Here is a 17,751-nt window from a genome sequence, read left to right on the forward strand (position 1 = left end):
TGTTTTTATACAAGTCAAAATGGTAATAATGTGTGATAAAAAAAACACAATTTAGTTTGAACAAGATTTGATCAAATCTGACTCTTTAATATTGGGCATGATACAAGATAGCAAGACACATCATTGTCAATATATATATATATTAGCTTTATGCTAATACATACCTAAATATAACTTTATCTAACTGACTGAAAACGTTAATCTCCTGTTAATGAGCTTGGAATTCCATGCAATAAATAACTATAACATAATAAAGTCATAGCTAAATGAAATGCATGTTATTTATTCAAATACACATTTGTGTACTGTACAGCAACCTTTGTTAGATGTAAATGAATAGGCTTAAATACAGTGAGGTAAAATGGTTCAATATACCTACAACATAATCCCAGTTACCTGAGCTTTGAGATGTAGGGTAGACAATGAAGGAAGATCCTCACTTCACTCTCTTCATCTGACCAGCCTCTCAGCTCTACTGGTTTCTTCTCTGGTTGGAGTTTCAAGCATTCTAGGAGGACAGAGGCCTTTCTCTCTGAGAGGTCTATGTACCAGACTGTAGGAGCTGGTGGGTAAAGTGGCTTCAGAATGGGAAGAATGTGTGTATATCCTTTACTGCTGACATGTAGGTAAAGATCAAGTAGGATGTCATATCTCATAGTGTAAACAGAGAACAATGCGAGGATTGTATTCACTGAACTCTGAAATACTTTCCTCTTATGAATTGCTGCATCCAGGCACAAGTCTAGTAACAGCTTCTTTTCCTCCCCCTCCAGTAATCCAGGGAATTCCTCCTGAACCTGTGAGTCTGCAACTCCGGATGTGTCTCTGAAACTTAATTGTATTCAAACAAACATTGGTAACAAAACAAACTTGTGGAACTTTCTAGTATGACTAGAAAGTTTATTTTTTCACAACATTCTTCTAAAAGCACAACTGTTAAGAAGAAAATAAATTGTCAGGTTGGGATACCAATTTTATCCAATGAGGAGAGAGAACTCGCACAGGATACAGGATTTAACTATGCAGAGACAGAGGTTAACTATTTAAAAAGTGAAATTTTAAGTGATGAAACAAAAACATAGAGCAGACACAATTGAGACTGGAACACTATAAAATTGAAGCTGCTAAATTATCTTGGTGGTGTTCTCTCTCCTGATTTGATGAAATTGGTATCCTGAACGGTGAATGTATTTTCTGTTTATTAAAGAGCTGGAGAGACAAGGAGAATCCTGTTCCTGAACAAACACTTTATAGCAATGATTACTATTGGAATATAGAGCTTAAACTTTTTAACAATAATCCCTCATTTATTTACTTTTACAAATATCACTTACACAACATTTAATTTAGAATCCTGTGAGAAAAAAAGTAAAGTATTAACATGGCACTAAATAACATACCAGAGTTTTCTGATATGTGGCAGAGACTCCAACAGGCTCCATCTCAGATCTTGACAGGCACTGGTCTTCCTGTCCCAGAGGAGGCAGAGGTTAACCCTCTCTGGACTGTTCTGCATGATCTCTACTGCTCTTTCAAACACTTGTCTTTTACCACAACAGACTGGGAGGTGCAACTCATTTCCACCAAGGTCAAGTAAACCTCTGTAGTCCATCTCCTCCTCACTGAGGAGTAAAGCCTTCCAGAGCTGGCTTTGCAAGGTGTCACACCTGGAAGAAAAGGTTTTCCTGAAGTGAGACCTTCGCCTCAATATACAGGTAATTACTTTAACATCTTTTACATTAAAATAGGTCCATCTTTGTTGCTTCATTATACGGGTTCTCTACCAGTTGGTAGCTTAGTATTTGATTTTACTCCCATTGGAGTAAAATCATCTCAAACTAGAAAAAGTGCTCCTCGGAGCACAGGTCTCCGCCAGGTCAGGTAGATTATTGTGGCCTCCTGGTGGCGCTATATTAGGCCAATGTGAAAAGGGTGCCATTTCTTATTAGGCCTTGCACGACAATCGGACACTGCATTCATGATTTGAGGCATTTTGTTCCAAAAATGTGGTTTGCTAAATTAGACCTGCTGGTGGCGCTATAACAGGCCAATGTGAAAAGGGTGGCATTTCTTCCTGGGCCAAGTGGGAATCTCTGTGGAAAATTTCATGGAAATCGGATGCTGCGTTCATGATTTGAGGCATTTTGTTCAAAATGAACCAATCCTGCAAACTTTGGAAGCCAATCTTAACCAATCAGGATGGAATATGGTAAATCGGACAGATCCGTGATGATCACATGACTATAGAGATACTGTCTACCGATTTGCGTGTTTTTTGGAGAAAATCTGTAGGAGTAATATCCAATAATGTGTTTTGCAAAAGTCGGCCTCATGGTGGCGCTATAAAAAGCAGATGTGAAAAATGCAGGGCAGATGTTTTTCCTTGGCCTCTGGGGAGTGTGCGTGCAAAGTTTCACGCAGATCGGTGCAGTTATAGGGAAAAACGTGAATCGGCCTATTATAGCGCCACCATGAGGCTGTTAAGAAAGTTTTCAAGTGGCATTTCTTCCTGGGCCAAGTGGGAATCTACGTGGAAAATGTCACGGAAATCGCATGCTTCGTTCATGATTTGAGGCATTGTGTTCAAAATGATCCAATCCTGCAAACTTTGGGAGCCAATCTTAGCCAATCAGGATGGAATCTGGTAAATCGGACAGATCCGTGATGATCACATGACTATAGAGATACTGTGTACTGATTTGCGTGTTTTTTGGAGAAAATCTGTAGGAGTCATATCCAAAAATGTGTTTTGCAAAAGTCGGCCTCATGGTGGCGCTATGACAGCCTGATCTGAAAAATGTGGGGCAGAGGTTCTGCTGGGACATCCAGGGAGTGTGTGTGTGCAGTTTCACAGCGACCGGGCCAACGGTGGCGGAGATTAGCTGGTCGCAGACAAGGACGGACACACGGACACACGGACGGACGGACGGACGGACGGGGGGTAAAACATACTCTCTCGCCATGCCTTTCGTCCTGGCGGAGACAATAATTCTGTCTAATTAAAAAGGCAAAGACTACTGTAATGTACGTTATGAGTGCTATGGTAATCACCTAATTAGATAAACTGTGGACCATATAGAGTGAAAATCTAAATACATGCTCACCCATCCAATTGAACCTTTTTCAGGCAGCCAAGTATTAATCTAAGTCCTTGTTCTGGTACAGTGTCCTCAAGTTGTAGCTTTATTTTTCTCTCTTGGGACTGACTGATTACATAAGACACAGCACAGTAATGGTGAGGGTCAAGATTCTCTTCACTCAAATCAAGGCAATAATCCAGCTTGTCCAGAAAGTCAAGACAAGCCTCAGTGGACTGGGATTCATACAAGCATTGGCATAAGAACAGAATGTTGCTGTCATCAGTGTCACTGAGATCTTGGTTCAGTGGAGACGGGAAAAATGTGGTTACCACATCTTTCATGAAAGACTCAGATCTGTCCTTCACCTGCTGATCTGGAGCTAGACATTCCAACGTGTCAAGATTTTTCTCCCTAAACAAACCACACAAGAACAGGATCACATGCTTCATGTGTTTCTTCTCTTCAGTGCAGCACTGTTTCAGAAGATCAGTTATTTTGTCAGGATTCTTCAAAAACCACAACCCTGCAAAAAACTCCTGCATGGTATAGTGGAGAAATGCATAGTGGGTTTTCCAGTCTGTAGGTGCAACTTGAACTTTAAGTGTCTTCAGGAAGGCTGAAAGAATGCAGCTTTCATCACAAGACAGTGCTGTTAGGTTCACAGATTTATCTTCGGTTGCATGCAAAGCAGCTTTTGCCAAAGCAAATATTGCTTCACTTTTGTCTTTGATAAAACGGTTTAGATTAGCGTTTGTTATTGCCTTGCCACTGTGGTTTTGAATGCAACCCCGAATAATGTTGATGCATATTTCAGTTACTGTGCATGATTCTTGAGGAGTCATAGGGTTCGTAAAAGAAAAGCAGGCAACCACCATCAATGCATATTCTGGCACATGGCAAAGACTGAACAACTCCAGGTTGTTCTCAACATTGCTCAACTGCTCAGGGTTCTTAGCTAACATCTTAGCTAAGTACACTCTGATGGACTTTGTGCTGAAGCCTTTCACCTCCACTCTGAGAGAAGCCCAGTCTGATAGGAAGTATTCTGATTCAGCCTCTGGTGTGCATGTGATCACAATCTTTGCAAAAGGAAGCAGTTCCCCTTTAACAAGTCTCTCCATCACTGGGGAAGAAAGTTCTGTGATTCCATCAAAAATGATAGTAACCTTTTCAGAATATATCTTCATGACCTCCAAGACCTCTTCTTTTCCTTCATCTGGTTCACAAAACATATTGAAGAGAAGATCCTCCAAACTAATGGGATTTCTGATTTTTCTCATATCAAAATAGAACATGTAATCTAGGTCCTTGTTGTCTCTTCCTCCCCAGATTTTCAGCATTTGACATGCAGCAATTGTCTTTCCAACTCCAGGCTTACCAACCAGGAGAATTCTGTTCTTGTGTGTTTTGAGTAAGTCATCTATAGACAGTTCCTGTTTATCCAGAGGAATGTAGGTCTTCATTTTTTTACGCCGGGGTTTCTTGCCTTTTTTGCTCTTGAATAGAATTTTTTCAGATGTTGTATTTTCATTTCCATGTGTGTCTAATACCAGTGGGGTGTAAGACAGATTTGAATCCTTATTCTTTTTTAGACCTAGAAACGTTTTGCTTGGGTCCCACAAATCTTCTGATAGATCACAGACTTTTTTCTTTAAGTTTTCCTGGTATCTGTGGCATGTTCTTGTACCTGAAATGAAAAAGAAAAAGAATAAAAAAGACAAGTGGATAAATCATCTCTAAACTGATTGAAATACCCACAGAAAATATTGTTGAACAGATTATAAGTTCATATATTAACACTCTCGCAACTACTGTATGCTCACAAAGTAATCGCCATATCAGTGTTTCTTTTACATACAATTACAAACCTTTAGAATAGTTGTTATCCATTTCCACATCATCTTTGAAAGGAAAGCAGCTGATCCATTGGTGTAGGTGTGCTTTCAAGGTCCTCTTCCTAGTCACGTCAATGACCTTTAGTAATTCATAGCAGGCTTTCTCCCCTTTGTCTGTTACCCAGTCCAGTATTGTTCTTGTTTTATCAAAGTCATCTTTCTCTGAATTTATTTTACTGACCGCCTCCTCAATGAACACTCCTTGCTGATACAGATTCTCCACAATAACAGAAAGATTCTGTAGCCCCCCCACCAAGTGGGTTCTGGCGTTCTCGATGTATTCCCTAGCTGACTGACTTGTAGACGCCATGTCACTTTATTCTTTGAGTCCATGGGCTATAAAACTGTTACTAGTGTTATGTCAAATGATGAATGACATTTTGTCCATTCATATTTCAGTTTCTTTTGACAAAATATTGAAGATATACTGAAATAAATATATTGTAGGTTTAACGTATGTTTCTGGTTCTATCAGTCTTATATCTGTCTGGATGCACATCCATTATCTTCTGTGTGATGTGTGTTGTGTTCTATGGCTGTGTTGATTGAAGTTCAGACCCAGACCTCAAACATCTGCTGGTTGCTCTTCTGATGGGAACTGTATGGAGGTTGTGTCTCTGTACAAATCAATAAAACAAGAACAGAAATGCTCTGTGATATGTAGTCTTTTACACACACGCAAACAGGAAACTCTCCTCTCAGTTGAGTTACAATTTGCATAATACAGTTCTACAGGACTAATAGCTTATATTATAAACAGCTTTATAATAACAAACAACCAGTATAAATAAACAGACAGAATACACATACCTGTACAAATCAATACAAACAGAACAGTGCCATTTGACACTGGTTAGTAAATTAAAACAAAAACAAAAAGCAACAACAATAGAAGAACAATTAAATCGCCATTGATTGATTGATTGAAATTTGGGGTCCTTGGTATTCATTTCATAGACATTCAAGTTGAATGAAAAAGAAAAACAAATGCATCAAATTGTGGGTTGACTGGTAGCCTCTGTATGAAATTAAATCAAAATTAAATAACAAAGACAATTGAGTCCTCAGTGAAAAACCTTTGCTTGTGTAATTGCAATGGCATTCATAAAGAAAGGAAGAGAATCAAGTAATTGAATGATCGAGAGGCACTTAAAACAATTATATATATCAACACATTGTTTAACCACAAGCATTATTTTATACTTTGTCACAAGAAGGTTTCATGCAAACAGTAAAAATGGCAGAACTACAAGATCGGCTATTGGCTATTTTGTTTTCCTTTTTTCTTTTTGCTCATAATAACATGCGATATTCACTGCAATATAGGAATCATATTATTAATTAATTATTGAATTACATTATTCTAAAATAATAATGATGATGTTAACTGTTGCACCCCTATGTATTTTATATAATAAGCATATTGAATGTTGATTGTTCGTCTGTGAAGCATAGCTACAGTATTATCATAGTTACAGTATTATCATAGCTACATTATTATCCTACAGTAGGCTTACAGTATTATCATAGCTACAGTATTATCATAGCTACAGTATATCCTACTGTACAGTATTATCCTACAGTAGTCTAAACTAAAACGGTTTCGACCAATGGGCTCGACTCACGAGCTTGCGCACGTGCTTGCACACAGGGCTGCGCACCGAGGTGACGCAAAATGCGTCACATCCGTGACGCAAAACGTGCCGCAGAAGCCCCAAATAGGCCTCGCCCATCACATTTTACAACCCGGAAGAAGGGGTGATTTCGGCCCATGCGCTGGGTGAGACACTCAATGCAAGGTAAACGGTAGAACCAAATTCTTAGCCAGGAAAGCGCAGTTTCTGGACTCGGACAGTCTTCGCTTATTAGCAAACTCACTGGTTTTATGTTGTTTCGACTATGCCATTGGCTCATGGTACGGTGGCCTAACCAAAGCCCTAAAAGAGAAGTTGCAGGTTTCTCAAAATAGGTTGGTCAGGCTTGTCTTGGGGCTGTCTGCAAGGGACCATGTTGGAAAACATCATTTCCAGCAGTTGGGTTGGCTCCCTCTGGCAGCCAGGTCAGTTCAACTACAGCTGAACCTGGTGCATAACATCTACTTAAACAGCTTCCCTGTGTACCTATGTAATCTTTTTCAGAAGCGTAGCGAAGCCCATTCCCACCTAACCAGAGCCAGCATAGCATCCTGACCATGCCCACGTTCACCACTGAAATGGGAAAACGCTCATTTAGATTTGGAGGAGCAGTTAACTGGAACTCGCTACCCCTGACTATAAAGAGCACCAGCAGCATCTCCTTTTTAAGATAAGGGTCAAAGCATGGCTATTAGAAAACGTTGCCGAATAGTAGGGTCACTTATGTTAGCAATGCGATTATATGTATTTATGCTGTAGGTAGTGTAGCTATTGATTGTTTTATTTATTACTGTACTGCCTACCTGTATGTATTTTGTTGCAGTGTTGTTTGTCTCAGACCAAGGACCACAATGAAAATAAGTCGCAAGACTTCTGTGTCTGTATCCTTGACGTTTCTACGATGAACATGATGTAACATGTGTTTTTCTCCTGTATAACGTCTAATCAAATCAAATCAAATCAAATCAAATGATGGCTAGTTAGGAAACAAATGGACCCTAATGGCTCTGTAACTTTGAGAGTGTACAAATGGAACCAATTGGACCCTAACGGGTCCATTTGGTTCCATTTGTACACTCTCAGAGTTAAATTAACATTGATTTTACAATATAAATTGGGGTCCCAGAGATAGAAATGCCATTAAATGGGGGTCCGTAGCCTAATGCATGTCAAACTGGGGGTCCTAGAAATTAAAATGGTTGAGAATCACTGCTAGATCCGTAAAAACCTTCTCTTATGGGGGTCCCTGGCATATCTTTTCAAATGGGGGTCCGCGGGCTAATAAGTGTCAATTTGGGGGTCCTTCACATGAAAAAGTTTGAGAACCACTAATTTACGTCACAAATTTGGGGAGCACAGCTTTCCCTTTTCACTGGACACACAGACAGAGAGAGGAGTGATTTTCCACTGCGGGGATTGCATCCAGTGTTGCCAGATTCTGTGAATGAAACAAGTGACCAGGGGCCTATTTCACGAAAGCAGAATTAGGGGTTAAGTCTGGATTTAACAGCTATCCTGGCTAAATTTATCCAGGATTATCCATGAATCGGTTTCATGAAAGGTGAATTATCTTGCCAGATTAGTTTAGCCAGTTCACCCTGGATAACTTTAACCATGACTCGGTTTCACAAACGAGAATTGAAGCAGTCCTACCTTAGTTACCATGGAAATTTAGCTGTGAAGTTAGCCTGGTCCGGACCAGGCTAACAGTCAAGCTTTAATTATCCAGTGCATTGTTCTTCAAATTTTGTGAAATAGCTTTTAGTCCAATGACTCCAATCGTAAACCAATGACTTTTTCCACAGTAAAATAATAAGATATAATCAATTTAATTATATTACTGAAATAGTGTGTGACGATGAATCATAATTGTTTCACAATGACTCATGTGATATGTCATTGTCACTCTGTTAACACTATAGTTCATATTGTTGTTAGATGTTTGATAATATATTACAAATTAAAAAAAAAAAAAATATATATATATATATATATATATATATATATATATATATATATATATATATATATATATATATATATATATATATATATATATATATATATATATATATATATATATACACATTATTATATATTAGTTACAGGCTTTAAAGAGCCTCTTCACTGTACATTGTAAGTCAATGAGGAGCATATTTTTATTTAAATGATCAATTTCTAGTCAATGGAGAAATAATTTTTGATTTCTTGTCCACCTTTGGAGTTACATCATGGCAAGGTAACTACACAACACAAACCTCTACCAAAGTGGTCTTGCCCTTTAAAAGTTTTCCCACACTTATTCAATTCTTATGCGAAAATCGAACAACTACAAGCCCGGAAAAAAATGCCTTTACCCCGTGGACAGGGGACCCCCGTGGACGGAACTTCAGATATATAAATAGATAGATTCCATGTAATCTCAACATTGCATGCATGCCGCATATAATATAGCATTGTAGATTAGTAGTCGATAATTCCAATATTCACTTAAAGTCAAGTCAAGTCAAGTCAAGTTTATTTATATAGCACATTTAAAAACAACAGCAGCTGACCCTAAGTGCTTTCCAAACAAAGAACAAATAGACTGTAGTCTATTTACAAGGCATATAGATGGGTTTCCGCGCGACGTCATCACAGAGCAGAGTCCCCAATCTGCGCATGCGCGGGGGAGAACGAACCGGAAGCGCCATTCACTCTATTGTTATTTTCGGGATTTAGATAGGCATAATGCTGCTATTATAGGCATAATAGGCATAATGCTGCTATTATATACAAACAGATCCAACTTCCGACAAATCATTTTTATTGAGTAAAGAAGATATTACAAACTGCATCATTTAATCTACTTTCATTAAACCTGGTGAAGACCATTTATTTTATGCGTAATAGGGTATAGGATATTTTTAGGGTAATAGCGCCCTCTACAGGCTCATCCCGCCACTGCGCGCGCATCATCCTCTCATGTTTACAAACAGGAAACCCATCTATAGAGACAAGGTGCAGTGGCAACAATAACAAAACAGAAACAAAACAAATAAAAACAAGGCAGGGACAAAGAAACAACAGACAATGACCTCAATCTATGTTAAAAGCAAGAGTAAAAAAGTGGGTCTTCAGTTTGGATTTAAAAATCTCAATGGTGGGACTTATCTTGATGTGAAAAGGGAGATTATTCCAGAGTATAGGTGCAGCCATGGAAAAAGCCCGGTCACCTTTGGAAAGGAGCAGTTCACCCAAAAAAATGACTTATTTTCTATCAATTGCACACCCCATGAAGCCTTGAATTCATGTATTTTTTTTTTGTCGCATTCCTAAGCTAATAATTTGATTCCCGTCTCCTACCGGCTAATGTAGGAGACACAAAGTAGATTCTTTGTGTCTCCTACCGGAAATACACCCGGTCATCAAATGATTGCCTTATTAATGCCACAAAAACTCAAATAAATCCATTAATTCAAGGCTTCATGGAGTGTGGTATTGACAGACAATAAGTATTTTTTGGGGTGAACTCCTCCTTTAAACTCCTCATGTTTAAGCCTAACTGAATTATATATTTATGGACTTGTATATAAATTGTATATATTTTTGGACGACTTGTGCATTTAATTTGTCGGCAGTACTTTTCCACACTTTCTCCCTGGATCTATTTATTGCGGCCGCCTTTCCTTTCTTGCTTATTATACATTTTACTTCCTCGTATGATTCCATGAGCTGCTGCAGAGCTGCTATTCAGCCACAGAGAAGAACGCTGCTCTGGTTTTGGGCTCCATGATTGGTCAAGTTCAAGGCTTCTGCTATCGACTTTCATGGTCTTTTACAGGTATACGTGAAGCGTGGCTTTACCATCCTGGCTCGACACAGTCTGGTTTGACAGTCTAGCTCGACAAAGTAGCTCCTTCTAAGCCTGGCTTGGCGTTCGTGGAACGGAATAAACCAGGCTGTATGGAGCAGACTTTGTCAAACCTGGATTTGGCTTAAATCCAGGCTTATTTAATTCTGCTTTCGTGAAATAGGCCCCTGGTCTATGAAAACAAGCCCAAAAGAAGTCGCTTATAATAAGCAGACCTGGCAACACTGATTGTACCGCTTCACTAGCCCCTCCCCTTTTCACTGGCACAACTCCTCTATCAGTCTGTCCAACACACAGATAGACAGAGAAGTAGCGAGACACACACACACACGCACACACACATTAGCGAGCCTTTCACCCGCGGGCCCCCCCCCCCCACACACACACACACACACACTCAGCAGCAGTGTCGGCGATTACACGGGGGAGGGGATTCTAATTTCCCTAGGGCCTAAACCAATCACAAGAGATCCACGTATCCGCCTACACCTGACGTCATCGCACAGCTTGCTTTAGCAGATATTCGCTGATTGGCTTGTCGTTAGACCCACTCCCACCTCCGACTCTCATTGGACGGTACTTTTTGTGTCGAATAAAGTCCTAGGCTCACATTTCAACTCCAGACCAAGAGGGGCAGTCCACTCAGAGAGTGGGCGGGGTCTATTGTTTGGAACCAGGCTACGAAACACTTTCTCTTTTGGCACAAATGCGGTACTATGTTGCAAAAAAACACCATCCAAGTTCCCTTTTTATGTAGACATTGTCTTTTTTAATAAGACGGACAATATTAAATCCTGTGGGTTAATGATTAATCACCATGCCATTAGAGAGGGGGACTCGCATAGCCAGTGTGGTTCGTTCAGCCAAACCCCCTAACTTGCCTTTCAAATCGTACTATCCTTTGATCTGCTGGTGATAACTAAACTGACACAAGGTATTTATAAACATATGTGTGGATTACGGATATATTTGAATGAAATCTTGATCAGGGACATGTACTCTGCACTAATGTTGCCGTGTTGAGGATTTATTTGTGTCTGTCTGTCTTAAGGCCAAATATTTCCACACATCTTCCTATATTAAAATAGCCTTAAGGGAGGATGGGCAGGCGGACGAACCACATCGTCAAGCTCATGTCACCATGATCAGCCATAATCTTATGGACTTCCCTATAGACCAATTATTTGTTAACCAACATTGAGACTGGATGCACAGGTGATTGTTTCATCAATTCTCAACCTGTTGTTTCGGGGTGCGCTGGTTTCAGTGCACCCCAACCCCCTCTTGTGTGTTGGCTAGTGAGGCGTGTCCTAGCGAGACCTGACAGAATGGGTTTCATTGCGCGCATACTGGTTGCACGCATACTGGTTCTTATCAGTGTGACGTTGTCTGTTAAGGGGCCTATGCAGCTACGGCCAAATATGGACTGTGTTGTCTAACACAGGGGTTCCCAAAGTTGGGGTCGCGACCCCACTTGCGGTCGCAGGACACTGACGTGTTGCAAATTTATTTTGGGTCATTAAAAATATATATATATATACAGAATCAATGAAATACAATCTAAAAATGATTACAAATATTACAGTTTTACCCATCTCATTATGTACTGTAAATGTGATTGATTGAATTCTATATTAACAAGATTATGAACAGTACAAGTAGTAGGCCTACAGTCAAAAGTCATTCTAAACGTATAACACAATTTACACGGAAACATTTTGTTTCCATTGTGGTCCATTGTACTTGATTATGATTAATATAGTAAATAAATTACTTATATACTGTAAATATTTCGGTTGTTATGTGTCATTGTGTCTGTGATGAATAGCCCTAGGCTTAATACATTACAAATGCGCACCCAACGTGCAAGTTTATGTGCATAAATTACCTCCAGGGTTAGGTGGGGTCGCGAGTCAATGGCCGCATTATTTTGGAGTCACGGGCTGAAAAGTTTGGGAACCCATGGTCTAACGTGTGTCATCATGATAATGTGTCATCATGCCATCAGGCCCTAACAAATCAGTCAGCATATTGGCCATAAACGGGACAACGACTGACAGATACAGAGATCTCCATATGCCCAGTGAAAGGGACAATTAAGGACTGAGAGATAGAGATCTCCATATATGGCCATATCAGTATCACTGGTGCTGGTGCAATGTACAGTAGCTGTGAGGTGGACGCTAGATGTGAGGGCCGCGAAGCGGCCCGAACTTCAAGTCTAGGAAATGTATGAATAGATTTAATCTGCAACACAATTGTATACAATGTGTTGTGGGGGTCCCTGCTTAATCTCTCTCTCAGCTAGGGGGTCCTGCTTAATCTCTCTCTCAGCTAGGACCCCCTAGCTGAGAGAGAGATTAAGCAGGGACCCCCACAACACATTGGGACTGAAAAACATTGGGCTGAAAAACTTTGAGATCCCTGCTCTATAGCAATGAGTAGCTCCTATCAGAATATATATTCAGCAATTCAGCACTTATTTTAACCAAACAAATATTTAAGGACAAATAAAATAAGGCCTATGTATTTGGCCTGCATCTGAACATATTTTGTTCCAGGGACCCCCATATACGATTTCTGTTGTGGTTAAACGGATTGTGATTGATATTATTAACACATATTTGGAACCCCCTCAAGGACCCCTGGGGATCCCCGAACCCCACTTTGAGAACCCTTGCATTATATAATGTGTTATGGTGGTACCGTGGTGGTCATCATGGAACAAGGATGGTGTCTTGGACTGAGCCTCTAAGGAAGCAATCAATCACCAAATAAATAAATAGCCTAAATAAACATCATCATCTACCTACATTTTAATATATTTATTGTGTTACCTATTATTCTATTTCTGTCAGTGAATACAGACAGAGAGAGAGAGAGAGTAAGAGACAGACAGACAGACAGACAGACAGACAGATACATAGCCTTACATGCATACATACTAGAGTAGATAGCCCAGCAGTGCCGACTGTAGGCACAACGGACCCCGGCCGTCGGCTGATCGGAACAGACCCCCCCGGATGCCAACTAGAGTTGCAATACCAACCCCTTGACGGCCCATACCGTACATCCAAAGAGAAAGTCCTATCCGACTGTATTAATTAAACGACGTTAAACTCACCAACATTGCAGCTGTACGGAAGGCTTGAATTATCCTCTTTCTATCTGCAAAGTTTTCGTTTCATAAAGATTGTATTTTTATACCTATGAATACTGTTTTCACAGAACCTATAGATGTCATGTCCATATCATCGTGTCAGTCCTCCTCATGTGACTGTAAAAACTTTCACTTTCACTGGAAGTGACATTTCTCGTAAGCGCTCGATTTGTACCTCGTCGTACGTCGGCGCCGAGCTTCGAAAATGTCAGATCTACAAACTCACAACGCGCGGCGGATGCGTCGCGCTGAGGGCTTGTAGATCTGCCGTTTCGGCCCGCGACTCCGTCGTGTGACGTCTCCGCAGACCTGTAGAAAGCCTGGCTTTTGTTCCGAATGAACCAGTGTGATCCGGTCTAGAGCCCGCCTTATGTACCGGTTGTTTTCACCCACACATACATTGACACACCGTTTCCGTATCCGGTGTAGATCCAGACCGGATCAGCTACCTGCAAAGTGACTTGATCTCACTCTGAATTTCTCTCCAGTATCCACAAGATAGCGCCATTGCTATATAAAACCCATTGATAAAAGGAACTCCACGGCTCTCTAGTGTAGTGTAGTCTACCATAATGAATACAACGGTAACTTGAAACTTGTGGTCCTGTTTTCTGTTTTCTCTTTCTTTTTTAGAACTGGTCCTGGACACTATGTTTTGGGAGAACTGGGACCATTACCCGTTTTTCCTTTATAAAATAAATGTTCTATAGGCCTAAATCATTCATGAACAATATGAGGTGATTCTTTTTTTTCTTTTTTTCTCTCTGTATTTGATGATATTTGTTTTTTACTATGTTTTGGGAGAACTGGGACCATTACCCGTTTTTTCTTTTTAAAATAAATGTTCTATAAATCATTCATGAACAATATGAGGTGATTTTGAGGTGAACAAGACTGCAAGGACTTTTTGGGACGGACCTTTTAAGTGTTTTTAACATTTCTGCCTAATAAAATATTCAATCAATCAATCAAAAAAATTGTTACATTCGCATTTTATTCATTTTACAGCAGATGCATTTTCCACTCCATAGGTTCCTATTAACACTACATGCAGACCGACAGACCGACAGACCGACAGACAGACAGACAGACAGACAGACAGACAGACAGACAGACAGACAGACAGACAGACAGGATTTGCACAATTTCTCAGATCAAAATAAACCGTTGTCATAGATACAATTATACTTAATGAAAGTGATACTACTTAATAAAATAATTAAACCTAAAGCAAAGATACAGATACATACAGATTTGCACAGGGCCCACTTATTGTGCCCAGTTCAGTTACCACTTTGAAATAGTGCCCAGTTCTCTTGTATGAGGAATCAGTTCAGACCTTGATGACGAAAAAAATCTGATTTGGTAACATGTACAGTTCTTTAGCTGTTGCTGGAATAGTTATTAAGACATGTTGTGAGCTTGTAGATCTGCGATTTATTGGCAAAGAGATTTGGTGTAAAAAGGGGCAATAATGGTGGCTCATTTGCAATTGCTTGGTCTATTGTTCACCCTACATAATGGCTGCTGCTTAGGAAATCCACTCCATACAATTTGTGGGGGGAAAAAATAGCAAATATACAAGCTCACAACAATCTACAAGCTCACAACACCTGCATAAAGACAGCATTTCCACTGTTTTGTCTACTTCTATCAGACTGTCAGTTATCAAGATGTCTGCGTGACCACATGACACCACAGACTAAATATGTTTGACTGAAAAATTTAATGAATAATCCAAGCAGGTATTAATGGCGTTCCGAATGCAATTCAGTCCATTTCAGTTAACAAGGGTGATGGTGTATAGCCTACAGTCAGGTGTTCTCTCACATAGTCTTTCTCCCTCTCTTCTCTTTAACTGTCATGCAGTTCACATTCACATGTGCAAAATAATTGTTTCCAAGCTCACTAGACTGTGATGAAGTTCTGTTAAAAAACACTTGTGGACACGAATACTAATTCAGGTGCCCAGTCTTCCTGCCCAGATTTCCCTAGTGCCCACTCTTCTCCACCCCAAAGTGCCCTCATTTCCCTAGTGCCCACTCTTCCAAGTGCCCAGTTTTCCTGGTGCCCAGATGTCCCTAGTTCCCACTCTTCTCCACTCCTAAGTGCCCACATTTCACTAGTGCCCACTGTTCCTAGTGCCCAGTCTTCCCAAAAATATGGTGCCCAGATGTCCCTAGTGCCCACCTATCCTGTATCCGTTTCTACATAGAAACGCACCGCCTGCTTGTGCCATCGTTTCCACAAGGACCATGGCCAAAGTGGGCTCAGTGGGGCCAAAGAGGGCGAATCTTGGCCCCACTCCAGGGTAGGTCTAAGGCAGGCCAAACGAACTGGTGATGTGTAATGCTGCTTGCTACTGATTGGCCGTGGTCATGAGTCATGATGTTTCAGTAGACTAAGGTGAGGTCTGTTTGCTCTCCCCCAGGACATCAGAACATGTACAGTATAGCCTATAATTTGCTGTGATTTTTATTTTTATTTGTATATATATATATATTGCACTGGATTTGATGTGATTTGCACTCGATTGGCTGTGATTTGCACTGGTTTTGCTGTGATTTGTTTACATTTGTTGATCATTTTTACTCTCTGAGTTTACAGACCTGTAAGGGTCCATTTGGTTCTCACCATCTGCTGTGGTGTGTTGGGGAGGTAATGCCAGACAGAGAGATACAGTCAGACTGGACAGACTGATTAGGCGGGCCGGCAAGGTCATAGGGACTGGGACTGAGCTAGAGTAAGTGGTGGCTATGGCAGAGAGGAGGACCCTGGCCAAGGCAGTGTCCATTCTTGATGATGCCAGCCACCCACTGCACACAGCACTTTATGCCCAGAAGAGCAATTTTAGCAATAGGCTCCGATCACTGCAGTGTAGCACGGACAGATTCAGGAACTCTTTTATCCCAAGGGCCATTAGGCTGCATAATGATGCACTGGGGGAGAGAGGAGGGAGGGGGAGGGGGTTGACCAGCTGATCTATATTTATTTGTTTTTAGCTGCTCTTTCACTGCTTTTACCTAGGTTTTTAACTGCTTATAACTGATAGTTTTTTATTATTGCATTCATTCATTCCCATTGGTGTAATGTTTTTTAAATGTTTACCATGCTTCTTTTTATTGGTCTCTGTATGAATGTATTGCACTGGAGCAGTGGTGTGTTCTACCGTGTCCCGCTGTATACGCCGTATACAGTGTCGATTTTTTGGGGGAAAAGCGTATACAGTCTACTAACCATTTCATCCATTGAAAACGCGCTAGCGTATACCCACGACCATGCGCATCTCGTGCAGGGAATGATTATCGTATACCTCCGAAAAAAAAACTAAACCACACCACTGCACTGGAGCCGTTGAGCAAAGCAAATTTCCTTCGGGATCAATAAAGTATATATCTATCTATCTATCCAATAGCTGGAGTATACAGCATTTGTATACAGGACAGTTGGCCACTTGTCTACATTAGGCAAGAAGCAATGACCTCCACCTACTGTATGTAGGCTACTTACATTAAGTAGCCTACATACAGTAGGTTGTTACATTCCTGTGGCTGCGCTATTGTTCTATAGGTGTTAACGGCCGGCGAGAGAGCTGCTTCGCGCTATAGTCATGGAAATGAAATTGGGCCCCGATGTGAGGGGGCTGATCAGTTGAGCATGGGGGCTGTAGACCCGAGCCCCCCCCCCCCCTATCGGCGCCTATGCAATGGCCGTAATCTGCTATGCATACCTGTGGATTTGAGTGGGGGTAGCCTACTATTGTGCTATGGAAACGGGAGACATTTTGTGTGCTGGGCCGTGTGTGGCCATAAGGTGCGGTGCAGGGCTGCTATGTGGAAACGCAGAGACATGCCATAAATAGCCTACATTCCTGTTTAGGACTATGTCCAAAATATAAACTTTTCAGCAAATGAAAAAAAAAGTTTTTAAAACAACACAATACTGTCTCATCAAAGTTGGTATTCTGACTTTATACATTGTCAGATACTTGCACGTGTCATCACTTTACCCAAATCCAGCTCAAGTGCAATTAGGAGGTTTTTGACCATTAATGTGGAGATAGTTGTGTAGTGAATACAGTAGTTTCAATGTACAGATTTCTTTTTAAATATATTCTACTAAGACTGAT

The 17,751-nt window shown here is 40.6% G+C and overlaps 1 protein-coding gene across 1 annotated transcript in view; it reads right to left on the bottom strand.

Moving 5' to 3' along the window:
• LOC308101912 (uncharacterized protein) overlaps positions 1-13,725 on the bottom strand; it is a 109,027-nt gene extending 95,302 nt beyond the window's left edge. The window contains exons 1-5 of the mRNA XM_080451458.1: positions 13,587-13,725; positions 4,949-5,592; positions 3,105-4,767; positions 1,401-1,667; positions 397-831 (exon numbers count right to left, since the gene is read on the bottom strand). Coding sequence (XP_080307584.1) covers positions 397-831; positions 1,401-1,667; positions 3,105-4,767; positions 4,949-5,285 — 2,702 coding nt within the window. The 5' untranslated portion in view covers positions 5,286-5,592; positions 13,587-13,725. The remainder of the gene's footprint in view (positions 1-396; positions 832-1,400; positions 1,668-3,104; positions 4,768-4,948; positions 5,593-13,586) is intronic.
• Positions 13,726-17,751: the final 4,026 nt, after the last annotated feature.

The sequence above is a fragment of the Gymnoscopelus braueri genome (assembly GCF_963280865.1).
Source record: "Gymnoscopelus braueri genome assembly, chromosome: 2".
Classification (NCBI taxonomy): domain Eukaryota; kingdom Metazoa; phylum Chordata; class Actinopteri; order Myctophiformes; family Myctophidae; genus Gymnoscopelus; species Gymnoscopelus braueri.